Here is a 16,976-nt window from a genome sequence, read left to right as displayed (position 1 = left end):
TTTTTTGCAGTTGTTAAAATACGTCATTAGCCTACTACTTTGTTCTTACGTTAAAATAAGATTTATAACATTTTAAAACATTGGTTAAGTGGTAAGACATTTCACGAATGAGTTTGCGTTTGTTCACTTTATTTTTACGGGCCATTTGTGAGTTGAACGCGCAAAAGCCTTCGGATTGCGATTCGCTTTCAGTTATTTTTAACGCAAAGCAGCCCTCGCACATCCTGCAGGCGTGAAGCCAAAATCTATCTCTATCTGGTGACCGAACCCAACATGCACATGTAAAAGAAACTAAAAATATCAAATCACACTTTAATTAGTTTTTCCTGAACACAACCAGCCCAGAAAATATACATACATGTAGTATATATATATAATATATATATATATATATATATATATATATATATATATATATAATTTTTTGTTGCTTTTTTTATTATTTATCAAACTATACTTCTGTATGATTTACTCTTGATTATATTTGTCTATATCTTCGGCCTTCGAAAAGGAACAAAAGTGTTGGTCGGGTGAAACAGACGAAACTCCACTTCAGAAAACTACAAAACAAAACACAAATTAGCTTCCAATATCCCTTTAGAAGGACCATATGCGCTAAACGCATGAATAAATGCCGAATGAGCGTCGTACCTCTTCATCTTTCGTGTCGTAAAGCTGCTCCGGATCCTCATCTCGACTTTGTTGGTGTCTTTTTTTACACCCTTTAAGTCCAATCTGGAACAGGCCTAAAATAGCACCGGTGTTTATGAAAATCCGGCCACCTATCATCGTTTTATATGACATGTAGTGCCCTGAATTCTCACCTATTACTGCAGAAAAAAACACAATGCTTGATATAACATATAACGCAATCAGGGCCTGCTGGGTTTGATCGTTCGGTTCCGTCTCGTTCTGATCTTGAGCAAAAAAAATACAAGGGTCTGTGTTTAGAAATTGCAAATAAGCATCGATGATAGATAATGTACACTCACCTGTGACGTCAAATCTGATACCGTCGCTTAGCTGTAGAGTGTCGCCGATTTTTGCACAATAATATAATCCTAGTTCATCGGCAGTTATATTACTGATAAATAACCGGCTCATAGTTAACGCTGAATATTTATCTTTCAGGCTTTCGTGGTACGAAAGAGAGGACATAGATTCAGACGAGAAAGTGCGCAGAATCACAAATACGGAGTCTGGCGGTTTCAGGAAAACCCAGTAAACGTCTTCTACGCCGATCGGACAGCCTAAAGTCACATTCTGCCCCGATCGAACCAGTTTGCGGATGAAACCCCCGGTGGTTTGACACACCAGCAGCAGGCCTGCACGGAAACAGCGCGTTTCGTTCGGGTTACATCGGTCAGAGAGCGATCGGACGCATGTTAAAATCAGACGTTAACTCACAGAAGAGTAAAAGCTGCTCCATCCTCGCTCTCTGGTGGTTTAATACTCAGGCGGCGAGGTGGTTGCCTTTACTACCAACCTGAGTGGAAGTGCTGCACTACTAAAAAGGAAACGGGTCTCTTAAAAAAGAAGATATGGTTGAACCTGAACTGACCGGACGACTTGCTGTCTGTGTAGCATTTAAGGGGTTGTGGAGAGACTTTTTTTAGCATTAGTACTGAAACATGAACATGAGATGTCTGCCTGAAACTTCTAACAAGGATGCACCATTTAATGAGCTGAGGTAACCGGTAACCAGGTAGAAGGGGTCTTTGATTTGACACATGAGGTCAACCGGTCAGGTCAGAGGTTAATGGTTACGTGTTTACGTGCATGTGACTTTCTTCTTATATTAAAAATGACAAAAAAAGCTGTGAAAATGCTATGGTAAATGGTAAACGATTTCCAGAATTCCCCGCATTTTGTATGAATTTGATGATTTTTCTTTGAAATAACCGTTTCTTCTTAGTTTTTTCTTATCAGTTATGTTTATTAGGAGTTAACCCCAGTTTATTGGTGTGTTACATGTAAATTAATGTTTAATGAGCCTCGCCGTGATGGCGTTTGGTCTATAAACGTTAATATTTAAAAGCTGTGCGATGAGCTTCGGCCGATCATGTGACTTTCTCATAAACACCTGCATCATCAGTGTATTTCAAAGGTGCAAAACAGATTAAAGCACTTTAATGGGTTGGCATATCAACATTATATCAGTTAATGAAATTGCGTTTTTTTACCGTAAATTCACAGTTAAAACGGTAAAACCTAAAATGCTGTTACCGTATTTTTTAATGGTCGAATTCGAACCATTCGAAAATGTTTACACAGTTCGTTTTACAGTGTAAGATAAAATGTCCATATATCAAACATAATGAACACTTTTCTATCATGTGCGGAAAAAGTCACGAAAGTACAAACAAGAATTTGTAAAGATTTTTTTTATATATACAGTATATATATATATAAGCTAAGAGGAGACCGGGTTTAACTTTGCTTCCTTTCCCTATCTCGTGAGACTAAACCTTCGGTCAAGTGTTTATTACGTTCGTTATACGGATATTTATCTTACGAAAATGCATGGATTTGCTATAGGAGGCCTTTATTCGTGCCTCGAAGCAGAGTGAGGGACGTTTTATTATGGATGTGTGCGCTTTTTTAACAACTTGTGGACAGTTGAACAGAAACACCCATCGACAACGACGGAGCACAGAATAGCCAGGACAGCTTTTAATACAACTCCGATGAGATTCCTCTGAAGGTCACGTACACCTAGAAGACCTCGAGGGTGAGCGAAACACAGGCCGATTCTCATTTTTGTGTGAAATATTGAGAGGCATTGTCAGGAGTCTTGGAAGCTGTAACTCTCAACTTAATTGTCTTAGGCCGGCTTCTCCAGTGGTTTGGGGTCACGAAGGTCACCTTGAACTTAAAAACAGAATACAGGCCCTATGGGTGATTTCCACAGGTGTTGATATGCTAACGCTAGAGGTCATTCTATCAGCTAGTGATACAAATTAACTAGTAATACAGTGATATAACAGCTAGTAATATAAATGTTGGACAGATGTTGGTGATCTCAATGGTCTTAAAGGCATGTAATGTTTGATTATGTAACGATTCATCAACAAACAGCGGGTTGCTGTTGAGTATACACTGTTCTCTCAGATAACAAATTCAGACATCGCCCTAACATTAAGACAACTATGATCGTGTATGATGTAGTAAAAGAGCAGGAATTAAAGGAAGTGGCGATGCATCAATCGGCTATAGTTAATGTACACTAACCAATTAGCACAGCAATTTCTGATGAAAAGTTACCAGTAAGTTATCAGTTTTGTTTGTTACATGCAGACATGGCTTTCACCGCCAGATGATCGGTTTAGGAAAGTGGATGTTTGCTGTCACCAATTAATGGGTCTGATTTGAACTAGAATCCCAACACCATTTAAAACACGTCGAAGTCGATTTATTTGACAAGAATAAAGAAGCTCACATGACATTTTTAATTTCAGACAGTTTTAGTCATTTTTATTACTACGAAAGCAAATCGTGTTTTACAGACCTCGAAAATCGCACATTTATTTAAACAAGCGGTTCTGATCCTTTGAAGCCAACGGTAATAAATCAACACAATCTCTTCAGTACGAAACTGTGTCATAGTTTGTCTGAACTTGTAGATATTGAGGGTCTTTCATTGGGTCTGGTCTGAATGGGTGTTTTTCCTCGCTCACGCTCGCTGAACTTCACCTCGGGCTTCTAAACAATAATGAGAGAAAAAAACTGAAATGAAGTATTCTATACAATTTAATTTACAAACCAAACCGTTTTCTTGAAGATGTTAAGAAACGTAATGAAGATGATATCCTAATAATAATCAGATGTATTTTATGATCCCCACATCACATAGAAAAACAGGTAAAGTAACATATTTTAATATTGGCATTACGTTTAAGATTAAAACAATTTTGACTAAATTATAATAATATTTGTGTAGATGTATTTGAGTGTCTCACTCACCAGCGGTGTGCAGTCTGATGCCGCCGCTGATCTTCAGAGAAAAGCCTGGTTTTATACAGTAATAAATTCCCAAATCATCTTCACTGATGTTATTGATTACTAAGCGGCTTCTGCCTCCTTCTGAATATTTCTCACGGTATTTTTCATCATAATATTCAGCCTTTTCTGATCCAAAGGTTCTCATTATCATCTCCGGACGAGCTGGAAGTTTCATCACAAACCAAACGACGGCTTTTAATCGGTACTCGCAGGATAGAGTCACGCTCTGTCCTAAAACCACCTCCTGATCGGTCAAGGCTTCTGTGGACTGACTCCACACGAACAGACCTGAAGAAACAGAAAACACATCCTTCAGACCATCTGATCGTGACGGAGTCTCTCTCAGTCACGCAGAAATAAACTTACAGAGCAGGGAAAGCAGCGGCGTCTTCATTCTGGAGCTCGATGGACGTGTTCCTGTTCAGTTTGGGTTCGGGTTGAAGTTTATATTGTCTTTTCGAGGAAGCGCTTCTGCTGAGCTGCAGAAAAAATAAAATGAACCGAATGACTCACCGAAATGAAGCAAGTTCAACCTGATGCTTTTACTGGAAGCGATGCCTCATTTAGAAAAAAATCAGGATGAATCAATAACAGATATTGACTGACAGGAACTTTTCACATCAGTAAGTCAAACTGGGAATGTTCAAATATGAGAAATAGTGCTGTCGGATGATTAATTGTTTCACAGCACTAATTGTAAAATGTAAGACTTCTTGATGCACTTCATAAATAAAACAGGAGTTAAACAAGCAGGTGATGTTTTGTTGCTGTCATAGGAGGTTTTAGGCCATGAGGAAGTGATGTAATTTCCACTGAGTAGTGGATCGGAGTGATTCATTTACCCTAAACAGTTGTGTAACCTCCAGATGTCGTCACTTCTTGTTTGGCGTCCAGACCAAAATAAGCGTGCCAGCACATTTCGTCTTCCTTAATTTAGAGCTGGTGACAGATTTGATGACTAAAGTAATCCGTCTTCGTTTCTACAGGATGATATTGCAAGCATTGAGACCTGTGTTGGCAAACGTTACTTTAAAAGTGATGCATTACGTTGTGTTACTCTGTAAAAAAGGTAAGAGTTAAATTTTTGGCAACTGTAAACCACCGAAAGTGAAATGAATAAGCTAAAGAGAGTGATTTTGGTCAGGCAATAAATGGGAAAATAAAGTAACTGGTGTTACTCAATAAAAAAAAAAAGAAACTCAGATATTTTCCTGTAAATAAAAAAATGCATTACTGGTTACTTTACGATTACATAAGTTGCATTATTTATGATTTATGAGTTTATTTCATGTTTAATGCCTGCTACAAGTCTCAAAAAAATCTGGCACGCTGGAAACAAAAGGGCTGAGAAAGCAAGACATTTTGAAAAAAATTCAGCTGGGGGAACATCTAGCAACTAATTAAGTTAACTGACATCAGGTCTGTAACGCGGTAAGCTATAAAAGGGATTTCTTCAAGAGGCGGAGAAGATGGGCAGAGAAACTAGAGAAATGTTAGGGTTAAGGTTAGGGTTAGGATTGAATCAGAGTTAGGGTTAGGGATAAGGTTAAGGTTAGAGTTAGGATTGAATCAGAGTTAGGGTTAGAGTTAGAGTTAGGGTTAGGTTAGGGACGAGGCCGAAGATCTCTGTTGGGTGGGCCTAGGAGATCTTCCCGAAAACCCTCTGTAAAAATTTTTTTTTAAATATAGCAAGATTTTTAGTCTTAAATGTCAGATCCTTCAGAAGTCATTCTGTAGTCATGTGAACCAAAAAGAGCATATATTGTTTGGTAATTGAAATACACTTAATATTTCGAATTTAACGACGCAAAAAGGAAGTGAAAATGAAGTCTAGATTTCAAATCAAGCTCATCTGGAGGTCGTGAATCATCCAGATCCTTTATTTTCAGACATACCTAATGGAGCTGAATTGCGTAACCCTTCCTAAAAGGACATTTGTCTAATTAAAAATAAATGTATCTTAATAAATGTGCTTTTTTAAGCTCCTGGTTCATTTTCGAAGTGCATTAAAAAGGGGTTAATTACATTTTCCATAATAATAATGAAAAAAAAAAAAACGAATAAAATTTACAAAACATTGGTAACATTGGTCAAAAGTTTTCGTCAGTCAATATAATTTATCTGTAGTCTATAAATGATGCTGATCGGTTTGATCTCTCATGTGTCTGTTCATTATTCTGGAATTAATAAAAACAGCTGCCATTATCAAAAAAAGGTATTTAGATTCATTTGCATATGACATGACAAGACAGCTTATATTTTAGAAAAAAAAAAATAGATTTATAAATAAACTTGCAGGCATGTTTCATCCTGATTTTTTTCTAAATGAGGCATCGCTTCCAGTAAAAGCATCAGGTTGAACTTGCTTCATTTCGGTGAGTCATTCGGTTCATTTTAATTTCTCTGCAGCTCAGCAGAAGCGCTTCCTCGAAAAGACAATATAAACTTCAACCCGAACCCAAACTGAACAGGAACACGTCCATCGAGCTCCAGAATGAAGACGCCGCTGCTTTCCCTGCTCTGTAAGTTTATTTCTGTGTGACTGAGAGAGGCTCCGTCACGATCAGATGGTCTGAAGGATGTGTTTTCTGTTTCTTCAGGTCTGTTCGTGTGGAGTCAGTCCACAGAAGCCTTGACCGATCAGGAGGTGGTTTTAGGACAGAACGTGACTCTATCCTGCGAGTTCAAATGCAAAGCGGCGATATGGTTTTTGCTGAAGCTACCAGCTCGTCCCGAGATGATGCTGAGAACCTTTGCCTCCAACGATGACACCGAGACTGATTATTACGACGAAAAATTCCGCAACAAGTATTTAGTGGGAAAGAGGAGCGAAGTAGTCATCAACAATATCGCTGCTGATGATTTGGGAATTTATTACTGTATAAAAGCAGGCTTTGCTCTGAAGATCAGCGACGGCATCAGACTGCACACCGCTGGTGAGTGAGACACTCAAATATACTTTACGGATATTACTTCTGAATGTGAACAAGCAGCTAAGGTGTGTATTTTCAATCGTTGGTTTAGAAGCCCGAGGTGAACTTCAGCGAGCGCGAGCGAGGAATAGCATCCATTCAGACCAGACCCAATGAAAGACCCTCAATATCTACAAGTTCAGACAAACACAGTTTCGTACTGAAGAGATTGTGTTGATTACTCTTTTCATCAGATGATCAGAATTCTGTGCTGAATTTTTTTTTAAGACTTCAAATGATTTGATTTGCTCCAATAAATCTGCGCGCAGTTAAAATGTCAATCAGATTTTCGATTTATCCTTCTTCTTCTTTTTGACTGTTCGTGTCTCTTATTAAGCAGTTGATTTGAGGTTTTGTGCATTCGTGGCTCCGTTTTCCAAACGCCTTCACCTTCACTGATCTCAAAGGGATAGTTCGCTGTTTCATGTCTGATTTGTGTGTTTTGTAGTTTTCTGAAGTGAAGTTTCATCTGCTCGGCCTCAATGTGACACTCTTGTTCCTTTTCAAAATCCAAAACCTCGATAGATCGAATATATCATCAAGAGTATCACCTCATGGAGTCTACAGAAGCATATCCTGTAGCATGAGCATAAGCTTGACTGTTGATTTAAGTCACACCAGCAGATAGATAGCGCTCTTCCCTTGTAGAGGTGAACATACTTTCTACTTTGCAGTGTCATTAAGTCATGTGTATCTTAATACACAAAATGTATTAATGGTAGGTTGCATGCTATCATTGAAAATCACCTTCATATGTGACCCTGCAGCACTTAAGCCTTAAGTCGCTGAGGTATATTTGTAGCAATAGTCTAAAATACATTTTTCATTTCGACATTAAGTAAAGATCATGCTCCATGAGCGATTTCCTTACCGTAAATATACCAAAGCTTCGGTTTGGTTTAGTGCTAAGGATTCATTTGTAGTTTCTCAATTATTTTGATTCGTCAGCAGATCCTATCCTAACAAACAAAGAAAGCTCATGCATTGCGTTTTCAGGTTACGCACAAATCTCAGTTTGGGGTATGGATTATTGGTTCTCTCGTCTATCTAGAATCTGTTTTTAACTCATTTAAGAAGCACGGGGTCATTGTTCCACCGTTTCGTCGTTAGAGAGGAACCACTTCCGTCCACAGCCTACGAAAGTCCTCTGTTTGCAAAGGGAGTTCCTTTCGGCTTGGAATGAATAATTTCTTTCTTTCGAGGAACGCAGAAGCAGATTTTCGTCCTCAGTGACCGCCCGGTTCTTCTTTTGTGTTTGACAAAAGAAAGTCATGCGGGTTTTGCATCAACAAAAGCTCGATTTATTGGTTTTTTCCCATTTCACACCTCCTTGCATGAGCCGTGTAGGCTCTTTTAGATCACAAGACCTAGCAGAAAAGAGCGTTTTCGCATTTCATACATCGAGCTAGTCGAGCTAGCAATGTTTTACTCCGATTACGTAACGAAATATATTTCTATCAGGCTGTATAAATGCGGCTGATAAAAATAATGCATAATCCACGCCACTCCAGTCCATAAATTGTGAAATGAGACATGAAAGAGAAACAATACTAAGTTTATTTATTCTAAAAGCAAACCTCGTTGATAAAACCCGATGGACATCTTCATTGCAGACACAATTTAGTCATTTAAATACGTGAATAATTTCATGTTCAAGCGGCGCGGACTTCTGAAAACGGCAATAGATCAACACTGTTTGTTTCCTCTAGATATTTGGCAGCACCTCTAGATAGTCATGATTTGTTTTTCCTCTGTTACTCTCAAGAAACTTCATAGTAGAAATCTAAACAGAGGGGGGAAAAACCATACATTAGATGCTTATTCTTATTAATCGAGACAGCTCTTCGTGTTCACGCGTTCATCTTTATTAAACATTCTGCTGTTTTGTTTCCTGGAATATAAAATATAAAAAACATTACGGCAATAAGAGACATCTTACCTGATGAGCATTGGCATATTTGGGACCTTCCTTAGACAGTTTGTGGTTCATCATTAATAAGCCTAAAACAGCAGTTATATTTGATTAAAAGCTGCTAAACTCATTGAAAAAATGTAATACAAACAAAACTGTACTGATTTTCTTGTATAACTAATTATTCTTTAGCTATAATCTATCATGTGAATATTATTCAAATGTTGTAATCATTTAATATAGTCTATAATATCTACAATAAATGTCAAAAAAAGTGGTCTTAGTGATGATTCTCATGATATGGTTTAAATATATGATGGTCTTGACTGTTTTAGTCACCTATAACCGCAGCAAAGAGCCCAACAGTCAACAGGCTGATCAGGACGACGGAAATCTGAAGAGATGTACGATCTTGACCTGGATTTTTTGGCTCTGGTTCATCGTGAGGAGATTCTGCGTTTTTGAGAAACAATGCCAAGTTTTATCTTCCACACCCGGGTCAATTAACTTACACTGCGTATCCATCATTATTAGAAAATGCATTTTTGCCACACAGATATTTATTTTGAATAAAATTACCGCCGGTGACCTACCAGTGCTGTGCAGACTGGTGCGGCCGCTGTCGCCTTGACACATTTCTTCTAGAAAAGCAATGTAATTCATTTATTGTTTGCATAGTTAGTAAACCTTTTAAATAATCAACAAATCTTCATGCCGCAATTTAAGAAATAAAATGACAAATTCAGCGATTAAGGGGCCAAGCAGAACAGAGGCAAGATGAGGAGCTAAGTATGGAATCAGACCAACTGCTACAAAGAGCAAATAAAGTGACTTTTGAATGATTTCAAAACTTTGCAGAGATACAGCCCCAGAGTCTGATTGGACTCGAATTTGCTGAAAACTTTTAAGATCTAGGAGGAGTTAGGAGGAAAAAAAACAATGGCGGACAGGAAGTTTGTTCCCTTTAAAGCAGGCTATTAGCAATTCTTGAAATGTCATTATTATTGGTTAATTAACGGTTTGCTGAATACTCACATGGAGTTTGTGTCTTGGTAAAATATAGCTTTTTACAACCAAAAGCAAAATGGCCGACATCCAAAATCGAGTATGGTTGAATTTTTGGCCATATCGTAGATCTAAAAGCCATTTTTCATATCTTCTGACCCTAAGTGGTGCTGAGCTGAGTTTGGTTTGACCTAAATGTAATAAAGCATTGGTCTGAATATGATAAACACCAACCGTGATAACTATAAAGATAAACAATAAAGATTTATTGTTTTAAATATTAATGAATAGCAGAGTCCACACCACAGCAACAATAATAAAAGCACAGAGAAACAATGAATGAATTTTTGAACAGTTTCTTTCAACTGATGAACGATAAAAACACAAACAGCCAATCAGAATCTGTCCTGTTCTCAGGAGCTTGAGGAATCGAATGCAGACATGCTTGCGCTCAGACTAAAGCAAACTTTTATACTGGTGTGGACTCTAACATCTCATCTTTATAGTTATATGTATAGTTATCGTGCTTGGTGTGAATGGGCCTGTTTTCACGAGCACTTCTAAAACTTTACGGTTTTTTTTTTTAGCAAATGGTTAGAGAATAACAATGTCAACTTTTGTGCCATGGTCTGAAGATGATCTGGTTTCATCTTTCGTGAAAATCAGAGCAGCAGTCGAAAGTGTTTATCACAAACAAAGACATCGGCTATAATATATATATATATATATATATATATATATATATAGTAATAGGTCCTCCTGATGCTTGGTCAAGTAATTACATGATATACTAATACTGCTTCTACTAATAATTATAACATAGGAACCAGATGTATAATGCATACACTCATAGTACAATGCTGATAGAGAAACCTAGACTCAAGGTCTAGGCCCAATGAACTTCTCAAAACATAGGTATTCTGACGCACATCTGTCTTAGCTTCTGCTAATAATTACTGTAGATCCAACCGCATTTTTCCTTTCTGAAAATGGTTTACAGAACTAACCAGTTTGGATCACTGTAATGCGAAATCATAAATATGCAACATAAATAATGACAGCGATGTAGATTGTAGTTGTGTAGATGCATTTGAGTGTCTCACTCACCAGCGGTGTGCAGTCTGATGCCGTCGCTGATCTTCAGAGAAAAGCCTGGTTTTATACAGTAATAAATTCCCAAATCATCTTCACTGACGTTATTGATTACTAAGCGGCTTCTGCCTCCTTCTGAATATTTCTCACGGTATTTTTCATCGTAATATTCAGCCTTTTCTGATCCAAAGGTTCTCAGTATCATCTCCGGACGAGCTGGAAGTTTCATCACAAACCAAATGACTTTTTTTCGGTTAGGATTGGAGTCACGCTCTGTCCTAAAACCACCTCCTGATCGGTCAAGGCTTCTCGGACTGACTCTACACGAACAGACCTGAAGAAACAGAAAACACATCCTTCAGACCATCTGATCGTGACGGAGTCTCTCTCAGTCACGCAGAAATAAACTTACAGAGCAGGGAAAGCAGCGGCGTCTTCATTCTGGAGCTCGATGGACGTGTTCAGGCTAAACTTGTGTTTAAGGTTGTAGGTGACTTTTATGTTTTCATAGAGGAAGCGCAACCTCTGAGCCAAATGAATCAGATGAAGTGATGCAAGCTCAACGTATACCGGCCCCCAGCTGCCACTCGTTCTTCATTTACTGACACCGGATGAAATGCAAACAGCGATTCATTTAGAAAAAGTCAAGCCCAAATTCGCTAAATAAATCAAATGCTGTTTTAGTTTTAATGAATCCGATACAGAATAAAGGCAGTCGCCAAAATACTTGTTTTTCTTTAGGATTGGGTGCACATCATGTAGGTTTGCATCATATCCTGAGGACTCATCGAGTTCTAGTTTCGGATGTTAAAAATAACTTTCCGGTCATGGTTGCTGTCTTTACGTCTTTCAGACGGAAAAAAACATTACACGCTACACACCCTTTTTGAAAATGAATCTAGCGCGAATCGGGTCAGATTTATTCTGTGCGTTTATGAGAAAGAAGTCCATCACCAAGCAATGTAATGCTAAATGTCTCAGAATCTGTTTTAAATAACACCTCGGATGCTCTGAGGGTGAGTTGGTTTTTAGCTGATATTCACTTTTGGTTGAAGTATTCCTTTAAAACAACCTGATTTCCTAACTGCGCGCAACTCTCAACTAATATCTGATTGAAAAACCTTTTAATACAGCAATATTACGAAAAAGTCAGACAGCCTAGATCTTTTTTTAATTATATATTATTTATTTTTTTAACTCTTCCTTGCAAAAAGACCCGAAGACCCACTCCACCAGTTTTTTCTCATCAGAGCAGCACTGGACCTCTACTTGGCCAGACTTGAGCATCCACTTCTGTGTCCAAGAAGGACCTTCATTTGTCACTTTATTGATGAAAAACTGAAAATTGCAGATCCATTGTCTAGAGGACGACCAATAAGGAGCCGCTGTCACTACATCCCATCCCTGTTCATTTTCAAAGCCCAATTTGATCCAGAAGCTCGGAAAGAGACGTAAATGAAGGCATTACATTTAAGACATTCAGCTACAGGGTTTTTATTACAATTGGCCAAACGCAAATTCCTTACGTATTCAAGCATCATTTGGTTAATTGTTCGAGAATCAAGCAGCGCACTGTTCAAATCATTTGAAGCAAACGGCAATGAATCAAAACAGTCTTTTTGTTTTATACAGGGCTTGGTGAACTTCTTCATGTTCAGGATCTGCCAGGCGCCGCTGGTCTTAATGGATGCTCTTCTGCTGTCACACATCCTAAGAATAAAAAAGAAATATGCACATTATGTATCTTCACTGCAATCTTGGGTGACTTCTGAATAGACGTGTGAATTTAATGCGGTGCATAAACACTTGCCGGTCTAGTACAGTCTGGTAAAACACAAAGCAATGATTAACGTTGTCACTCACCAGGCCTGTCTTATACAGTATTAAGTTCCTAAATCATCATCATTGACATTATTGATTACTAATTGGGTCCAGCATCCCTCTCAATACTTGTTGTATGATTTTTGATAATAATAATAAGCGTCTTTGTTGACTGCCACAGTTTTACCGCAAATGCCATTGTGCCACCATTTCAAAACCTCGCTTAATTAGTGGTTACCATGTTTTTTTTGTTTTATTTGAAGTAAAACCACGGTTAACTTTTGCAAGGGATGAGATATTACACCATCAAAGGGGACATTTATTGCGAGATTGCACCACCTACGCTTAAGTTATGGCTTTTAACGTAAATTAAAAGCGCGCGCGTTTTGTTTGTTTTTAAATTTTCTTTCGCGCTCTCGTCGGCAACCGCCCCCCGCGCGCCCGGCGAGGGGACTCTTCTTTTGCCCTCCTCCGCGCGCGGCTTCCGCTTCCGCTTCGAGCGTCAAACATGGCCACGTCCAGGCTCGAGATCAATTTCATCCGGTTGCTGTCGCGCTGCGAATCTCTGGCTTCGGAGAAGAGAAACGAGACGGAATGGAGGCTGGAGAAGGTAATCCGCGACGCGTCAATGCGCTTTTGAAGTAAATGCTGTGTTTTCTGCGCGATGCAACGACGAAGCGATATCGCCGACGTCACTTCTATGTGAAATACGTGTCAAAAACACAAAACGCGTGCATAATAATGCGCTAGGATCAATTGGTTAATGTCTTATTCGCTCGTTTTTCAATGTAGTATCATTTTTAGCCTATTTATTAATTTACTTTTGCCTTTTCAAGTACGTCGGCGCTCTCGAGGAGATGCTTGTTGCCCTTAAAAAGAGTCCCAGGTAAGTATATATAAGATTACGCTCAATAATAAATCGGATATTAGATATACTAACGCCATATTGGCGTCAAGATCAAAAGAAACCGCTAGTAGTGTTTCTCCTGCATCTCTGACGTGAACTTATTGATGAGTTGTGATGCACATCTGATTTATCCCTCAGCAAACCCACACCAGAAATGCTGACAGACTACAACCGCAAGGTGGACTTCCTCAAGGGTCTCCTGGAGGCGGACAAACTGGTCAGCACTTGCTCGGCGGCGGTGAAGCGGCTCGTCCTTCCGTGCCCGTGACCTGAAACGCTTTGTGTTTGTTTGTTTCTAGCCGTCCCCGCGGAGAAGTCTTTAGCCAATCAGTTTCTGGCTCCCGGACGGACGCCCACGATGTCCAGCGAGAGAACGCCGACCAGCAAGACGGTGCACATTCAGAGCAAAGCGCGGTGTGCTGGAGAAATGAGGAAGGAGCTGATGAGCACCGTACGGCTCCGTCCCCCTCCTACTTATCTGCTTTTTATGTTTCAGATCTTAGCATCTTCAAAAACATTTTTACGGACTCTTTCACTGAGCCTTTGTTTTTGTTTTTCCCCACCAGGCCGCGTCACGTTCTGGTAAGCTTCCTGTTCTATTTCGATTCGAATGCTGCGTTTTGAGAAATGGAAATGCACCTGTGTTCACCTGTGTTCTCCGTGGTTAGGCTCGCTGGATACGGACCTCAGACACAGAAAGTAGGTGCCACCGTCTCATTGATTTATTTATTTTTTTGTGTCACTGGTGTCTGCGGCGTTCGGATGCTTCTGCTGTTTTTTTCCCGTTCAGGAGCATTCCTGTAGACGAGCGGCAGTCGGCGGCGGAGCTGGACTCGATCCTACAGCATCATCACAACCTGCAGGAGAAGCTGGCCGATGACATGCTGAATCTCGCTCGCAACCTGAAGAACAACACGCTCGCGGCCCAGAACATCATTAAGCAGGACAACCAGGTCAGGTGTCTTCCTCTCTGCGCGGCTGTGCTTAATTCGGCGTTTAAGACCGTAACGTCGTCCTCCGTCTGCACTGGGAGCTGAAGAATATGTAAATTTGGCCACTTTCGTATCGGCCAACCAATCAGTGTAGAGGAGGGGCGGGGCTACCGACAGTACTGCTTTTTTAACATTTATAATAAGAATAATAAATTATTATTACGTTGTTGCTGCTTATGATTAGATTTAATATATTCTATTAATATTATTAGATATTTATTATGACCATTGTTATTACGATTATAATTATTTATTTTTACATGCTTATATTAAAGTAATATAGGATTTCGCTCCCTGCCTCAAATTAATTATCGCCAGCTCAAAACAATCAAACATAGTTGGTAATAATAATTTTAAGTTAAAAGAGGCTACTTAAATTAACAACATAAATATTGACTTTGTATTAATATTTTAATAAAATATTAATAATATAAAATATTTAATAAATATTTTATTTGTACCTGCTTCATGTCTTTTTAATCAGCATATTCAATATAATAATGAAAATGTTATCGTTGTTTTTTTGTTTTTTTGACTGAAAGTCAGCACAATAATAATTTTAAAAGTGGGGGCTTAAAAAAAAGTGGTTTATTATAATGAACTTGTGATTTATTCTGTTTGTGACCACGAGAGGGCAGCAGCACGTTAGTGTTCACGATTTATAATTTTTTTCAAACCTAAATATGGCTTTACGAAGCAGTATATGAACTTTTATTTATTTATTTTTTGAATGGCCTTTTTACCAAATTAGAACTCAACCCTCTGGCCACGCTCTGAATAACTGTGTTCAACTGAATGACCGTGAACGCTCTTCCTCCTCCTCCTCCTCCTCAGACTCTCACTCAGTCTATGCGTCAGGCCGACATGAACTTCGAGAAACTGAAGACTGAATCGGAGCGTCTGGAGCAGCACGCCAAGAAGTCCGTCAACTGGTTCCTGTGGCTGATGCTGATCGTGGTCTCCTTCACGTTCATCAGCATGATCCTCTTCATAAGACTGTTCCCGCGACTCCGATGATGTTAGAACCGCTAGGATTGATTTATCCGTTAAGACGCTAGCTATAAGCGGTCCTCTGCTCGACGGCCTCAAATCATTCAGTCAGCTTTCATTCCCGCCGAAATGGACGCTGTTGTCGACGCCAAAACGTTTTTTTTCCGGAAAATCAGCGGTAAGTGTTTGATAACTACAAACTCGGTCAATTAAACGCTTAATCTGACCACAGATGTTATAAATACTAACTCTGACTTGTCTTTTTAAAGATGCGGTCAGTTTTCCCCCCCGAAGTCTTTTCATTTCCAACAGTTTCGTGTAATCTAGCTATATTTTGACACTATATACGAGCGTTTTGAGACAGTTCCATTCCATCCGGCTTCATCGGGCTTTCTTTTTCACTTTCTCACGTACGGGCCGAGCTGTTTTAAGGTCCGGTCGGCTTGTCCAGACTCGCCGCGTCGATCAGGAAATGCTCTGGCAAACAGCAGGAAGCATTTTTGCCGTCGGAAGCACAGATGGCTGCCGTCTTCTTCTCCACCCGGAGAGTGAATGGCTCAAATCTAGCTGCTAACGTTCCCTATACAGCACGTGGACAGAGTATTACGTGGTTTGTTCCCCTGCGGTTCTATCGGTGGATCTTAATGTTCGTCTGAAGCGCTCCGTCGATGATCGGTTGTTTCTCCGTGTGATTATTTTCGCCTGTGTAATCCATTCACGTGAACGCAGACGCTCATTGGCTAGTCCTTGTTTTCTATCAGGTCTGTTCGAAGTTACCTTAAGAAAAAAAAAAAAAGTGTTATTTTAATAAAATTATTTGCAATCCGCCTACACGCGTCTGTTTTATTGTAATCTTTTTCATAAATAAGTTGAGCAGTCATCTCACATTTAGAACGTGTTCTCTAAATTATGTTTGCATTTCAAAATTCGAATTTTTTTTGAACCTTTTAAACATGTTGGGATTAAAAACTCAAATTTCCGAGAAAGAATTTAGAATTTTAGAATTAGAATCTGTCATTTTTGAGCGATTCCATCATGAAATCTCAGGATTTTGCAAGATATAAACTCAAAATTCTACTTTCTAAAATTTTGACAGTTTGCTCGTTATAAAAATTCATTATTTCTTTGGCCTTTTCGTTTGCTTAATAGCATTGTGGTCAGGCCCCAATGTGGTAAACGGGGTTCCTATATGGAATTAGTTTTTTTTTTTTGAAAAGTATGGAATAAAAATATTTGCGTTTACAGATTTAGTTTATTTTTTAAATGAAAGAAGGGAGGTTTCG

General features: G+C 39.0%; 2 protein-coding genes across 3 annotated transcripts; one reads left to right on the top strand and one right to left on the bottom strand.

Moving 5' to 3' along the window:
• Positions 1 to 3,390: 3,390 nt before the first annotated feature.
• On the bottom strand, positions 3,391 to 11,633 carry LOC122327565. 2 transcript variants are annotated; one of them, XM_043223017.1, is made up of 3 exons: positions 11,396 to 11,633; positions 3,964 to 4,290; positions 3,391 to 3,702 (listed from the first exon to the last, which is right to left on the bottom strand). In XM_043223017.1, the coding sequence occupies exons 1-3, from the start codon at positions 11,421 to 11,423 to the stop codon at positions 3,674 to 3,676; spliced, it is 384 nt and encodes a 127-aa protein (XP_043078952.1). In that variant the 5' UTR covers positions 11,424 to 11,633; the 3' UTR covers positions 3,391 to 3,673. The 2 variants fall into 2 exon arrangements, with proteins under 2 accessions (XP_043078952.1, XP_043078951.1); XM_043223016.1 differs by lacking the exon at positions 11,396 to 11,633 and adding an exon at positions 4,369 to 4,764.
• Positions 11,634 to 13,262: 1,629 nt separating this feature from the next.
• use1 (unconventional SNARE in the ER 1 homolog (S. cerevisiae)) lies at positions 13,263 to 16,524 on the top strand. The gene is made up of 8 exons (XM_043223031.1): positions 13,263 to 13,414; positions 13,641 to 13,690; positions 13,850 to 13,943; positions 14,025 to 14,162; positions 14,278 to 14,293; positions 14,380 to 14,410; positions 14,502 to 14,664; positions 15,538 to 16,524. Exons 1-8 carry the CDS (start codon positions 13,313 to 13,315, stop codon positions 15,718 to 15,720), a joined length of 777 nt encoding a protein of 258 aa, XP_043078966.1. The 5' UTR covers positions 13,263 to 13,312; the 3' UTR covers positions 15,721 to 16,524.
• The last annotated feature ends 452 nt before the right edge of the window (positions 16,525 to 16,976 follow it).

This window comes from Puntigrus tetrazona, chromosome 22 (assembly GCF_018831695.1).
Source record: "Puntigrus tetrazona isolate hp1 chromosome 22, ASM1883169v1, whole genome shotgun sequence".
Lineage (NCBI taxonomy): Eukaryota > Metazoa > Chordata > Actinopteri > Cypriniformes > Cyprinidae > Puntigrus > Puntigrus tetrazona.
This window is presented reverse-complemented; position numbering and strand designations above follow the sequence as displayed.